Below are 14,369 nucleotides of genomic sequence, written 5' to 3'. Positions count from 1 at the left end.
AACACACATACATAACATACTTGTGCACCATATATTGCGCTGTGGTGCGTTGTTAGAAGACATCACAGTGCTTGATTTTTCTCTTTTTAAAATAACATTTATTTAACTATGGCAGCACATGGCAAAGCATTGTGACACATTGCCATGCATTGTGATACCCTGTGTTGCAATTAAATGTACGCCTGTATCATTTTATCACAACAAAAACACCAACACAGTGCACAAACGATTTTTAACATAAGTTGCTTATTTACAGCTTTGCGCGCCTTCATTGTTTTACCGTTTTGCAAAAAGGTGCAAATATTTGTTACTCAATACAGGTTTATCTTTTAGATTTAGTCGGAAAAGTATATTTTTTTTGTGCACTGATACTGGTTTGTAATATGTGCCCGTTTATAAGCCTCTAGGGGTGCATACCAATTATTTGTCTGTACTGCAAGCTGGGCCTCCATGGACACTTGACCTGCCCCATTCTGAACTCTTAAAGTTTGAATGAATGTATTTCTGATTCCTTTTCTCTGGGCTTGTGTATCTGGGTCGGTTTAAAAATCTTTTTTGTCCTTGTTCTGGTTGCCAATGTGGAGGCTGCCTGCAATATTCTCCTCCTTCTGTCGACAGGTAGAGGACGGCGAAAACAATAGGTACATTCACAGCCTTCCGTGGGTGGCTTTTACCATTCTGTAGTAAGTTCATGGTTGCTTTAGCTAGGACCCCCCACCCCAGTAAAAAAATAAAAAATCAATAAAAAAAATAAAACACAACCCTCCTCCACCCAAACACACATAACATAACACCCCTGATATTTACCCAAAGCCCCCCGCCCGAAGTAAAAAAATATATAAAAAACACAACCCCCCGATACACAGATAACATACATGTGCACCATTTTGTGGTGTATGCCATGCACATGTGCTGCGTTGTTAGAACGCATCACAGTGCTTGATTTTTATTCTTTTTAAAATAAAATTAATTTAATTGTGTGGCAGCGTATGGCAAAGCATTGTGACACAAAGCCGTGCATTGTGATACGCTGTATTGCAATTACATTTATGCCGGTATAATTTTCTCGCAACACACACCAACACAGTGCACAAACAAATTTTAACAAAGGTCGTATTCCTCTACGAATTTTATGAATTTTTAACTTGCGAGTTTAAATAAATGTTAGGTATTCGTAGTAATAGGTATAGAGTATGGGTGGTATATTTTAATATTCTCATATTTAACTTTTAGTATTTTTATTATATTTACATGTAGCACTGTATTTATTCAATTATGCCTGGCACCTATGTCACATCTTATGAGGTGGAGGAGCACTTAGAAGCCTGTATATAGCTACAGGAGATTATTCTCTCCTCTCTCCTAAGGTGTTTTTCCAGTTATTCTGTGACAGAGTAAGAGGCACGGATCATAAACCATTCCAACATGTGGCACAATGCTATTGTGCAGGAGACGGACCGGCTTTTTAGTCTGTGCTGCTGCAGCCGGCTATCACTGTGCTCTCAGGAACGTAAGCTTACTATTCAGAAAATAACTAATACTGGGGCGGGAGTTGTTTATAGTTACCACGGTAACCATGATGACTATGTATTCGGATTGGACAGTCCCAGACCCACACCCCTGATGAAGTCACACACAGGCGTAACATAGAGAGGGTGAAGCAGGAGACTGTCAGAAGCAAGTGGGGATGCTGAGGAATTTGATTGTGATTGCAGCTGCCTACTATATGAAGATTTCTATTGGATGCATGCGAGTTATTTTTAATAAACAAATTTTAGCTAATCCTGTTTTGCACATGGATGTGGGAGTATAATAAGGAGAAGGAAAGGAGGACGGTTCCCTACATCCAGGTGTCTGTACTACTGCTGCAGAGAGACAACAACCAGGGAGGATTATCTACTTTGATCAAAAGGTCTATTCAGCCTGTAATGCAAAAGGGATGTTTCCTCTGTAGACCATGAATTCAGGTCTACTTGCCAGGTACTCCAAAGGGTGGTGATTTTTGAAGGATTTAAATATATGTGTTTGTTGAATTATAAGTGTCACATTTGTTTACATGGCTACTATGTTATACGGGATTGCATGATTTGTTGCAGTTTGATTTCTCACATTGTATAGTGGTTTGGATATATAGTGTAGCAATTGTTTTTTTTTGCAGTTATTTGCTATTACACTAAATTAGTGCCTGCAGCTTAGTAAGGAGGTATTGGTGCAAAGCTTAATATTTATAGTTATGTATGCCTGCTGCACTTGGCTACATGTTCGCTTTAAATTATATATATTGCAGGAAAACTTACCAATATAAGGAATGGATGCCAGGGGTTCTTCAGAAAATGGTAATTGTGATATCCTTTGCAATGGTCGCTTACTTGACAGTTCTTCTCTTCCTGCATGAGAAGGGGCAAACTCCACATCTTTCCCTTCCTCTGGAAAGAGTACATTGACTTGCCGCACAGATGCAGAGGGCTTTCGTCCTGAAGGTGGCTTCTGTCTAAGGACCACCTCCTCTCTCTTTTCCTCTGTGCAACTGCTGTCATCTTTGGAACTGATACTTATGGATGGTTCTTTCCTTTCAGTTGGGGAGGCAGAACTTGCAAAATGTGCTGACCTAAAGGTTGGGAGACCGCTGAATCCTGTCTCTCTGAAGGAAAAAGCATGCAGGTGTTCAGTCCGACGTTGGAAAGAGGGACTGTAACTCCGGTACCCAATATATCCAGAGTCAACAGAACTAGAGTGTTGTGTCTTAGGTTTTACTACTTCCCTGGAAGCATTTACCACAGTCTGGGATGGGGGATGATGTGAAACTTTTTGAGTTGTATGAAGAGGTCTATCCGAAGACCAATTAGACCGTTCATAAGTGGGCGATATTAAAGCACTCAACTCCAATTTCCCAATAGACCTACCAGTACAGGGCAAGTAATTGTCTGACTGTGCCCAGTTGCTCCAGGAATCATTATCAAGAGGCTGGTGAAGGGTATCTTGGGAAACACTATGCGGCCAGTGACTCTGATGACTCTGCTGAGTGATTTCTCCCAGTCGGTCTTGTGAGGCACTACGTCTTCTTGGGGGCAGGGCAGAGCTTCTCTTGCAAGGTGTTTGCTGGGACATCCAGTTACACAGTGCTTGGTGTCGCTCCCATTGACTCACCCAGCGAGGGCCACTTGGCTTCTCGCATACATTTGTAGAAGCTTTGTTTGGTGGCTCTGAATGATGGCAGGACGTCCAACCATAGGCAGAATTGTATGGAGGTCCTGGTCCTCTAAATCGGTTAGATGTAGTTGGAGAAGTCATGTAGGGTTGAGGTGGAGGGAGAGGATTAGCAACAGGCCTAGAGTAATTGTTATGATGATCAGGGCTATCGCTTGTGATTTCATTGTGCATGGAACTACTGACAGATGGAAAATCCTCACAGCTAGATCGATGGAATCTACAGCTTGTTGGGTATCCAGGAGCAGACTCTAGAGGTTGACCTCGCCATGGATAGAAGACAGGAGGAGGTGCGGGAATGCTATGTGCAACCCCACAAAATGGTTCATTGCCTTTTAGATATGCATCCTGAGAGTATGCCTGTGTAAAAACAAAGAGGAAAAACTTTCAGAATTTACTTCTGCTCTCTTTGTAGATGCGTGTAAATCAAATTTCAGGCCAAAATCTTTTTTTGCTGTGACTGGAAACTGAAAAAAAGAATTGACGCAACTCAAGAGCACACTTGAATGCCATGAGAACTATCAATTCTTTTGTACTCAAACAGCTGACTGGGGACCATAAAATAACACATCATGGCTATGCATATTGGATGGGAAGATTAAATCATATCAAACATATCCCTATAACTGAGCCATGCACAAAGTGTATGTTTTTATTAGTTTTAAAGCTGATACTACTTGGATTTAATAGAGCCATAGAATGACTACATTTGTTCTTAAGTACAGTCTTTAATAGCTATTTCTTTTGTCTTCTGCATGATCCGAAAAACACAAGTCGCTGCCTGTGACTGAGTATTATGCCTGGTTCACACCTAGGCGTAGTGCATATGCGCGTCTGCCGCAATTCGCGGTAAAAAAAACGTGCGACAAACGCGCGTTTCCGAGGGCTACTTGGCTGTATCCCAATGGAAACGCGCAACAAAAACGGCCCAAAGTAGTGCATGTACCTTTTCAGGCGTGGGCCGTTTTGTAGCGCGTTAGGGACGGGTTGAACTACGCCCAGGTGTGAACCAGACCCATTGAATACAATGGGATTTAGATGTTTGAGCGTTTTGTAGAGCGTTCGTCGAGTGTAGAACGCGCTACAAAACGTTCAGGTGTGAACGAGGGCTTAGTCAGCATGGCCACCTGTATATGTTCAGCAAAACAAATGTGTGCTGCCTAAGAATAAACACACTCACACAATCTATACAATTAATGCACAGATTGTTGTCACGGTCTGGGAACCCGGAGCACTTAAGATTGTGAGCTCCGGGTTTTGCGGAGCATTCTGGAACGGGGAACGGGCCTAGAACACAGGTCTTAGAGAGCGGGAGGAAACTGGCTACTCTAAACGCAAGGGACCGGGAACAGAGTGACTGCACAGTAAACATGGATGTGCTAGAGGCGAGGGTTTTTGGAGAGCCTGGTCTTCTGCATAGTCTCTGATGGTGAGGCAGAGCAGCTCCCAGGTTGCGGCCCTCTGACACACCCATGCAGACACAGCCAACAGAAGTGCAAACAGAAAACGCAGGAATCCAAGACAGTACAGCATTAGGACACGGGACTTAGTGGCCAATAGGAAGAGAGTACCCAGAGGTGCAGGAAGGTTGCAGCAGGTGCACAAAGAAAGACTTATTACAGGACACACTGGGGAAAGGCACACCAAGTAAGTGCGTTGTACAGAGGTAGAGAATGCTCAGGGGAACGCATGCAGGAAACTTGCATACATGGAGACAAGATACATAGGAACGTGCAACACAAAGAACATGCATTATACAAAGGTGCAGGACAGAGCGGCAGATACACACAAATGCGAACACATAAGTGAGCTGTAAAGGAAAGACACATGGGGAGGCCTAAAGGAGACAGAAGAGGACTCTCAGGGAGTGATGATGGGCATACAGAGAGATACCCACAAGGAAGGCACAGTGCAAGATACAGGCAAGGTGCTCGCAAACACAATGCAGATACAGGAACACAGAGAAGAATAGGAATTACCACAACAAGGAACACTGCACAGGTAGACTCAGAGAGAGCAGGGCAGACACGCTGGAGTGAAGAGAGGGCACACACAAGTGGATAGCAATCAGCAGATAGATAAGTATGGCCACTCACACCTCATAGGTGAATGCACAGCCCTACCACAGTGAATCACAAGGGTCTGAGAGTAAACAGGGAGACAGGGAACAGCAAGGAGGGAAACTGCCACGCAGAGAATCCACAGGGGTACACAAGGAATCCACAGTAACGAGGGATCAAGAAACAGCACCAGGAACTACCAGGGAAAACACTAGGAAAACAGGAGGGTCCAGCAGAAGGAAACAGACTCGCTGCTTAAACCTTGTGCAACAAGTGAGCTGAGCCTAAATAGGGAAGGAAGTGAGAAGATTGGCTTTAGCCATGTGCATCCCCATAGGCTGACAGTCAAGCACCTAGGACAGAGGTGAAAATCTGACATGGAAACTGGACAAAAGAGATAATCCGGCACAGATACCAGAGAAGTGTGACAATTTTAAGGACTGAGCTCAAATGACTCAAACTAAACCTGATTGCTTATATTTAAACATTTAAGATATGTTAGAGATTATCATCATGTCCATTTTTTAAAGAAATGCCTGATATAAGGAAGATGATTTTTTAACTTGCTCTAAAATGATTTTTTTAAATTTCTCTATGTGAGACAAAGCAGACCTCTGGGTATATACCTTGCCTCTAGAAAGTTAGGCAAAAAAAAAAAGGCAAATCAAATAAACACAATTCCTCCTGCTGTCTATTCCTCCATTCAGAATGCGTCTACCCAGGAAAAGAAAGCAGTGAGTGAAGGTGACAGTAAAAAAAAGATCCCCTTCTAAAAATGCATTCTTACCCAAAGCAACATGGCCAACAAACAGAAGAACACACAGAAAAAAATGCTGGATGTGTGTCAAATAAACTACTGGAGAAAAGGTACAGTGAGTACAACAATGTATTTTATCGCAACATTTATTGAGAGACACAACAGACCTCTGCAGCATCCAAAGATGTAGCAATACAAAGAAATGCAAAACACCAGTATAGGTATTTTCTCACCCTTCAGTGTAGTCGGGAGAGCACCAAGGCAAAACAGTCTATGTATTAAATCTTGTAATTGTAGTGCTCACCTGGAGGGAAAGATCTTCTAATCCACAATCATCTATGTAGGGAGCTGTCTGAAAAAATGTGTAGTTTGAAACAGACCAGCAAACACAGAGGAATTGCTCACCTTAATAAATGGTGGTTTATGAAAGTAATCATGGTAAAAGGGATTTAACTGTAGTGCAAACAGATGTAGTAGATGCAGGATACGTTGGCATAAAGACATCAAAAGGTTTAATCAGGGGGCGTGGCCTGGACATGATGGCGGAGAGTCGCACCTAAGCCAAGCTCCGTCCGGACCCTCTGCATCCGCACCCATCCGACTCCGATTTAGCCTGCCGGCAGCCCAAGATGCTTGATGGGGGGACGGAAGGCCTCCGGAAAGACCCCAAAACAGCCGAGGGGATCGCTGGATAACTTTCTCCGCGATCGGCGGACATGCGACCGGGCCGCAGCCAAGATGGCGCCCGGCGGTTCACATGCTGCCGGCTCGCCTTCAGGTATGCCCTGTCCCACCCCGATCCCCTTACTGCTCCTGGAGGGGGACCCCAGAGACCCAGGTGGATCCCCGAGATCGGGATACTCAGAGGCGGCCACGTCTGACGGAGAGGACCCAGACTGGGACCTGAAGGCTGTCCTCCGGTCCCTACCCACTAAAGCTGACCTCCAGGCGTTTGTCTCCCAAGTGGAAGGGGCGCACAAACAGGCCATTACTGACCTCAGGGCCGACACTACACAGCTGGGCCAGAGAGTGGAGAAGTTAGAGACGCAATATGCTGAGGCCCTGCACACCATCTCCCTCCTGAAGGGCAAAATGCTGCAGCAGGACTCTAACATTGCAGCACTGCACAACCAATTGGATGATTATGAGAACAGGAGCCGTCGCTCTAACATCCGGCTGCGAGGCCTTCCAGAGGCAACCAGGCCTCAAGACCTGTTGCCCACGGTGACAGGCATCTTTAATCAGATTCTAGACAGACCAGTAGCAACGCACATCGAGATTCGGGGTCCACAGAGCACTCCGCCCCCCTAACCAGGATCCAGTTTTAGTTGATATGTTTTACTTTGCTGACTATGTCTGCACCCGTTTTCTTTTTCTTGTATTATGCTGCTCAAAAAAAATAAAAAATTATTTTTATTTTCCTTTCACTTTCAGCTTACCTGTTGCAGAGGGCCCCCACCTCTCCTGCTTTTTTCATAGGAGCCTCGATCTCCATGGCGCCCTACCCTGTTCCCCAAGTAGGACCTGTCTCAATACTTGAGACCTGTCAGATTTCTGACATGGCTGTCCTGGAGGGCCATCTCCACCTCGGTTGGGTGCAGTGGCCCGCTAGGAGAGCGATTCTTGTTCTGATTGTTCCATTGTACATTCCTTGTTGTTCATCTTATTTTTGGTTTCTTTTGTATCCCCTGCCTCTCCTTAGGTCCATTCCCTCTGGTCAGCTGGATGTCCGTGTGCCTTGCTCCGCTCCACCTCCTCCACCGCTTCCACCTGCTCTCTCACCATGATGGCGCTTAATGTAGTGTCCTACAACGTCCGGGGCCTCGGTTCCCCCCACAAGCGCAGTAAGTTATGGTCTGAACTTAAACACCTGAAAGCACACATAGTCATGCTACAAGAGACACACTTCACCCCGACGTCTAACGTCCGCCTGCCTACTCATTTATTCTCCCAATGGTACCTTAGTAATTCACCTTCCGCTACATCTAGGGGGGTCGCTATAGCAATTCATAAGAATTGCCATTTCAACGTTCAGGACCAATGCTCTGACGCTAATGGCAGATATCTATTTATCAAGGGCTCCATTGAGGGGATAAAGGTCACGTTTGCCGTAATCTATGCCCCAAACACAGAACAATTTACTTTCTTTGATATGGTCCTCCCCAAACTACTCACCTTCACGGACGGTATGCTCATATTGGGTGGCGATTTAAATTTTAGCCCTGACCCTGCCCTGGATGTATCCACGGGGAAATCTTCCCACTCTTTTGCGGCCCTGAAGCACTTTCGGCGGGCACTACAGAACCTGGCCCTCATTGATAGCTGGCGCGCACTCCACGCCCCCGGCAGGGATTATAGTTATTATTCTAGTGTCCATGGCACATACTCGCGCATAGACCTACTGCTCATTGACCAATACCACCTAGACAACGTCCTTAGCGCAACAGTCGGCGCTATCACGCTCTCCGACCACGCAGCCATAACCTTATCTGTTTCCTTGCCGGGACTTCGCCGGCCGGAATGGACGTGGCGTCTAAACGAATCGCTTTTGGACGCCGCCGCAATTGGCGGTGCTTTCGAAACTGCGATCACTGACTATTTTGAACTTAATCGTAACGAAGAAGTAGGAGACGCCACTCTCTGGGAAGGCCACAAAGCTGTCGTCCGAGGTGTACTCATCTCCCATGGTGCCCGTCTTAAGAGAGCTCGACAACAGGAATTGACTGACCTCTTGGAGGCATTAAAAGTGGTAGAACTGTCCCACAAAAGCTCAGGCCTCCCCAACGACAAGGCTGCGCTAGACAAGTTACGCACTGACCTAACCTCCCTCCTTGATAAACGACTACGGCAGCGGCTGCGATATGTTTCCTTCCGCTTTTACGAACACGGTAATAAATGCGGTAGACTCTTGGCCAATGCGCTGCGGAAACGCAGAGCAATGTCGCACGTCCACAAGTTGCGCACAAGGTCGGGAGAGGAGGTCGTTAGTACCTCCAAAATAGCTGACGCTTTCCGCTCATATTATGCGACCCTCTATGACCTGCCCCCTAACGACCCAACCTTGACAGACGACCACCGCCGCAACCGCATACGCGAATACCTGACTAAAGCAGGGGGCCCCGTTATATCCTCGGAGATGGCTGAGATGTTGGACAGGCCCATCACCTCACTGGAATTAGAGAGGGTGGTCAAATCCCTCCCAGGGCATAAGAGCCCTGGCCCGGATGGGTATATTAAGGCCGATTATCACAAATATCTTACGATCCTAAGCCCTCACTTTTGTAATTACCTTAACACCCTGGCCCACGGAGGGAATATCCCACGTGAGGCACTGATGGCCCACATCTCGGTCATCCCAAAGGCGGGAAAGGATACCACGCAGCCCCAGAGCTACCGTCCGATCTCCCTGATTAACGTGGACATAAAGATATTCTTTAAAATATTGGCAAACAGATTGGGACCCCTCCTACCAACCCTAGTCCACCCTGATCAAACTGGCTTTATACCACAACGGGAAGCAAGAGACAATGCCCTTAGAGCTACTCACGTCCTACACTGGGCCCGCTCTATGTCACAACCCCCTTCCTGCCTGTTCCTCTCCTTGGACGCAGAGAAGGCATTTGACAGGGTCCGGTATGTGTTCGCTCACCTCCCGATCTACTGAGCCGACCTGTGACAGTCTCATTGTCACAGGTCGGCTAGAACTATGAGGTGAGTGAAAAGCACTCACCTCACAGTTCTCCTTTAAGTCAAAAATTAAAATAAAAGAACAAGGATAAAACTCAGCCTGTTTCGGAGCGACTAATGCTCCTCTCCTCAGGAGTAGTATAAGAAAAATAAAATGTTACACTTTTTTCCCATCTAATGAGGGATCAGCCTGCACCTGATAATTAACCCTAATAAATTTAAGTTTCCCGTACAGAAGGTAAAAATTGGGAAAAAACAGAAAGCATCACTTGTATAAACACTTATGTAGACAATGTTTTTTGAATCAATATAATAACCAAGATATAGTAAAACGTTATGAAATGAAAACTTAAAGTGACATTAAACCCTCAGATTTTTTAACATAAAACAATACTGTAATGTGTGCCTTACTGTAATCCATGGTTGTTTCCCTTCTCTTTGCTGCTCTTCCTTTTAAATCCTCATGTCTTCTCATGCTTGGGAAGAACTTCCCTTTTCAGCTCAGGGCCTCTTCCTGTAGTGCTGGCTCAGGTTTCAAGCCTATAGAAACGTATACACAGACATCGTGTATCCATTCCTGAGACAAGGCAGTCTGCTGCAAAACAGAAGTTCTGCAGAGCATGAGAACAGATACAGATTTAAAAGGAAGAGCAGCAAAGAGAAGGGAAACAACCATGGATTACAGTAAGGCACACATTACAGTATTGTTTTATGTTAAAAAATCTGAGGGTTTAATGTCACTTTAACCACAACACTAAAAAGAAAATGTAAACATTCCTACAACAATAATCTGCTTCACACTATGTTCAAACCGCATATTTAGACACATCAGTTAGTAGAACCCTGCCATCTCATCTAGAAGAACTATGTCATTTGAAAAAGGGACTCCCAATTATCTAAAAAATGTGAAAAAGTTTTAAAAGTCTAAATGAGGGACGGCACCAGCGCACTCTTTGCTTGTGTCAAAGCAAATTCTTCTTTACTGACACATGATGTCACATTACGAATTAATATTTTGGGGCTGCACAGTGTCCCCTTCCTCAGGTTTAATATGACAAATGCATCCACAATCGAACAAACATATATACCCTACACCTAATGTGCAATAACCAATGCAAATCAGTGAAAACTAATGGTCCCCAAACCCTCTGAAGTCAAAATGATGTCACATTCCCACCATTTGGCCTCATTTAAAATGACAATGTTATTGTATGCAGAAAATACCCATCTGAAAGGTTATCACTCTTCTCATTATCAGTAAAACATGATGAACAGTAATAAACAGCCCAAAGCATACTTGTAAAACCGATTATAGAAAATATATTGTTCATTAATGTAAATGCAGAAGAATGTCAGTTCAGGTCAGTTCCAGTCCATATATACAAACGGTCAAGTATGACATTTTACACAATGCACATGTGTTTAGGTCAAATCCCAACTTGACCAAGGAGGAGTGAGCAGCCCATTGGCCCTGAGAGATGACACCTCTATTATTATTAAACCAGCGGATAAGGGAGGAGTGATGTTAATAATGCACTATAGTGAGTACAGAAAGGGCATGCTTTCATTGTTGTGTGATACTTCGAGTTATGCACCATCCAAACAGGACACCATACAAAAGGAATTATCCTTTTTTGATTGATGTGGGAATCAAAAATAACTGGATCAATAAGGAAACAACTGGCTTTTTATTAAATGAACATGCCTTGACCCCTGTGATGTATGACTTGCCCAAAATTCATAAAAGATTTAATCCGTTGTCATTTCACTCAATTGTGTCAAGTCCAGAGTCTATCACCCAACCGATGGCCCGATTCACTGACTACTTACTGCAACTGTTGCAGACTTCATCAGCCTTCATTAAGGACACTGACAATTTTCTCTGGAAGCTGAGAACAATTGACAATGTTGAGAGAGATTGGAAACTAGCCACAATGGATAACACGTCACTTTACACATGTATCCCCAATGAAGCAGGTCTTAGGGCCACTGAATATTTTCTTCTGTGTAGAGAGGTACATGATGTTTCTACAGCAAATATTTTAAATTGTTTGGGATTTGTGCTTCAAAACAATGAGGGAAATTTATCAAGACTGGAGCAGACAAAATGTGGAGCAGAAATGGGCAACCATTTTACACACCCAGAGTAGTCTCAACAGGTCACCGGCACACACACAGATAAATTCAATGGGAGGAATTTATCAAAACTGTAGCAAACAAAATCTGGAGCAGCTGCGCAAACCAATCAGCTTCTCTCTTTCATTTTCAGATCTTAACTGAACAAACTGAACAGAGAAGCTGATTGGTTTCCCTGGGCAACTGCTCCAGATTTTGTCTGCTCCAGTTTTGATAAATCTCCCTCATTATCTCTTTGATATGTTTATTGAATAGGTTTATCACATTTTTTGAGGGTCATGCACATTTGCTCAGACACGGAAGATTGTGAAACAGTTACGGACAATGTACAGTAAATTCCTAGAGAGGGGTTATCCCGATTGCGTTTTGCAACGCACACTGATGACAGCAAGGAACAGACTACAGACACCTAAGCCTTTAACCAATGATAGTGAAAAAACAATGCTCATTATCACATATAACTCTGAGTCACGCAATGTCAAAAGTATATTGAGTCAAAACAACTGTATTCTTCAGGCGCATAAATCACTGACACCCATTTTAAAACAGACACCATGTGTCATCTACTCAAAAAACAAATCGATCAGAGACCATCTCGTTAGAGCAGACCCCACGAGCAAATATGAATCTACAGGATACATTTTTTCATCCAGGAAAGGGTGTTTCAAATGTTTCAATTGCATTATTTGTAATTCCATCATATAGTGGGGGATTCATTTACCCATCCCTATAAGGGCAATAAATATTCGGTTCCCGGATATTATGATTGAAATACCGATCATTGCGTATACATGCTCAAGTGTCCCTGTTCCCTTGTTTATGTAGGAAAAACAATCAATCCATTTACCATAACAATGCTCTACTATGCAGAAAAGCATTTTGGATACACACCCTTGATACGATGCACCTAGGGGTCTCAATAGCACATTATCTTACACATGCTTTCTAAAGTGTTTCTTTTCCCATGTGTGTGGTGTGTGCTGACATTGGCTATACATTCAGGAGTCTGCAACACCATTATGATGATGGATGGATTCCCCCCTTCCAGACCCGCAGGTACTAGAAGCGATCAGGCGTCCCTAGAGATGCCCGATCGCTTGAATGTAAACATGCATCGCTGGTTGTTTACATTGCTGACAGTTTCCTCACTAGTGTGCACGCTGGGCGTCGCACACGAGCGGGGGGAGGGGCAGGACATCTTAAGACGCCCTCCCGCTCCTGTAAGGCTCCCGTCCGGCCGTTCAGGAACATGATAACATGATTCATTCACAAGACTTGTCACGTTTTTTAGAGATGTTTCTTTGGCTTATGGATTGTGTACTTCTGTGATACCATTTTGTGATATATCAGGAAGTCGGGCGGTGGATCATGACCCGTCGCCCGGCTTCCTGATTGCCTGGGAAGCCAGTGTTCTATCAAAAAAACACCATTGCTAGACAGCCTGGTTTCCTGACTATTCATGAGTCATGACGTGCCGCCCGGCTTCCTGATTGGTTAGGAAGCCAGGCTGCCTACCAACAAGTGAAGCTGGCTTCCTAGCCAATCAGGAAGCCAGGTGGCATGTTATAACCCACTTCCCAGCTATCTGATTGGCGGGGAAGCCGGCTTCACTTGTTTCTAGGCAGCCTGGCTTCCTGACTAATCAGGAAGCCGGGAGGCGGTTCATTTTATGTCGGATTGGAAAGGAAGCCAGCTCCATGCTCCCTCTGCACTGCCGGCCAGAGGGAGTTCTCCCTCTGACCGGAAGTTTCTGTATCGGAGGATTTGGGCATCCCTACTGCAAACCATTATGCACTGCTTCCACAAGGACAGAAATAGTGTTCTTAAGCTTAGCAGAGATGTCAGGACATAGGTCCTCGTCTTGGACTGAGACAAGAGAGCATGAAGTAGCCACTTCTTTATTTTCTTCCTCAAGGAGTGCAAAGCAGAAAGAGAAAGTTCAAAGGACTCTAAGAGGGAAGAAGAGCATGCTCCCCTCAAGACTCAAATGGGATAATTTTTCCCATAAATCCTCTAGATAGCAGGGTAGGAGAGGGCGTCCAGGCAGGTGCAAAAGTGGAACCTAAAGTGTGGAGGAGGAGCAAAGCATAGGGCTAATAGAAACAGTGTCTCCTGAGGGGACAGAACCTTCCCCAGAACCGTTGTGAGCATGTGTGGCCCCAAAGTCTGCAACCCCTACATCCCTGCACCTATGATCTGACTTTCTCTGAGAGGGAACCCCAAGTTCTCACTACTATAGTGGCTGGAGGGGTGTCTTGTGCCCCAAAACTGTAGGCAGAAGCAGTAACCCAGTATAGTGGTGCAGAGATTTGAACCCTGTGTAGAACTGCAGCAGCTATGTGTGAAGTGCTCCGTGTGCCAGGAAAGAAAGATGGCAGGCACATGCAAATTACAGTACCCCAGCAGGAGGTGGCGCAGATGCTGTTCGGCATAACAGACCACCTATGGGACACAAAAAGTGACCAATTTAAAAAATATGAGGGACAGTGATCCCCCCCCCCCCCCACCCCCCAATTTTCCCC

The 14,369-nt window shown here is 44.9% G+C and overlaps 1 protein-coding gene across 1 annotated transcript in view; it reads right to left on the bottom strand.

Annotated features, from left to right (window-relative positions):
- Positions 1–14,369, bottom strand: part of LOC108800904 (rho GTPase-activating protein 23-like) — a 77,381-nt gene that overhangs the window by 11,706 nt on the left and 51,306 nt on the right. The window contains exon 7 of the mRNA XM_018572889.1: positions 2,298–3,567. Coding sequence (XP_018428391.1) covers positions 2,298–3,567 — 1,270 coding nt within the window. The remainder of the gene's footprint in view (positions 1–2,297; positions 3,568–14,369) is intronic.

The sequence above is a fragment of the Nanorana parkeri genome, unplaced genomic scaffold, assembly GCF_000935625.1.
Source record: "Nanorana parkeri isolate BGI_ZX_2015 unplaced genomic scaffold, ASM93562v1 scaffold2159, whole genome shotgun sequence".
Lineage (NCBI taxonomy): Eukaryota > Metazoa > Chordata > Amphibia > Anura > Dicroglossidae > Nanorana > Nanorana parkeri.
The sequence above is the reverse complement of the archived record's forward strand: the minus strand, read 5'-3'. Positions and strand labels throughout refer to the sequence as shown.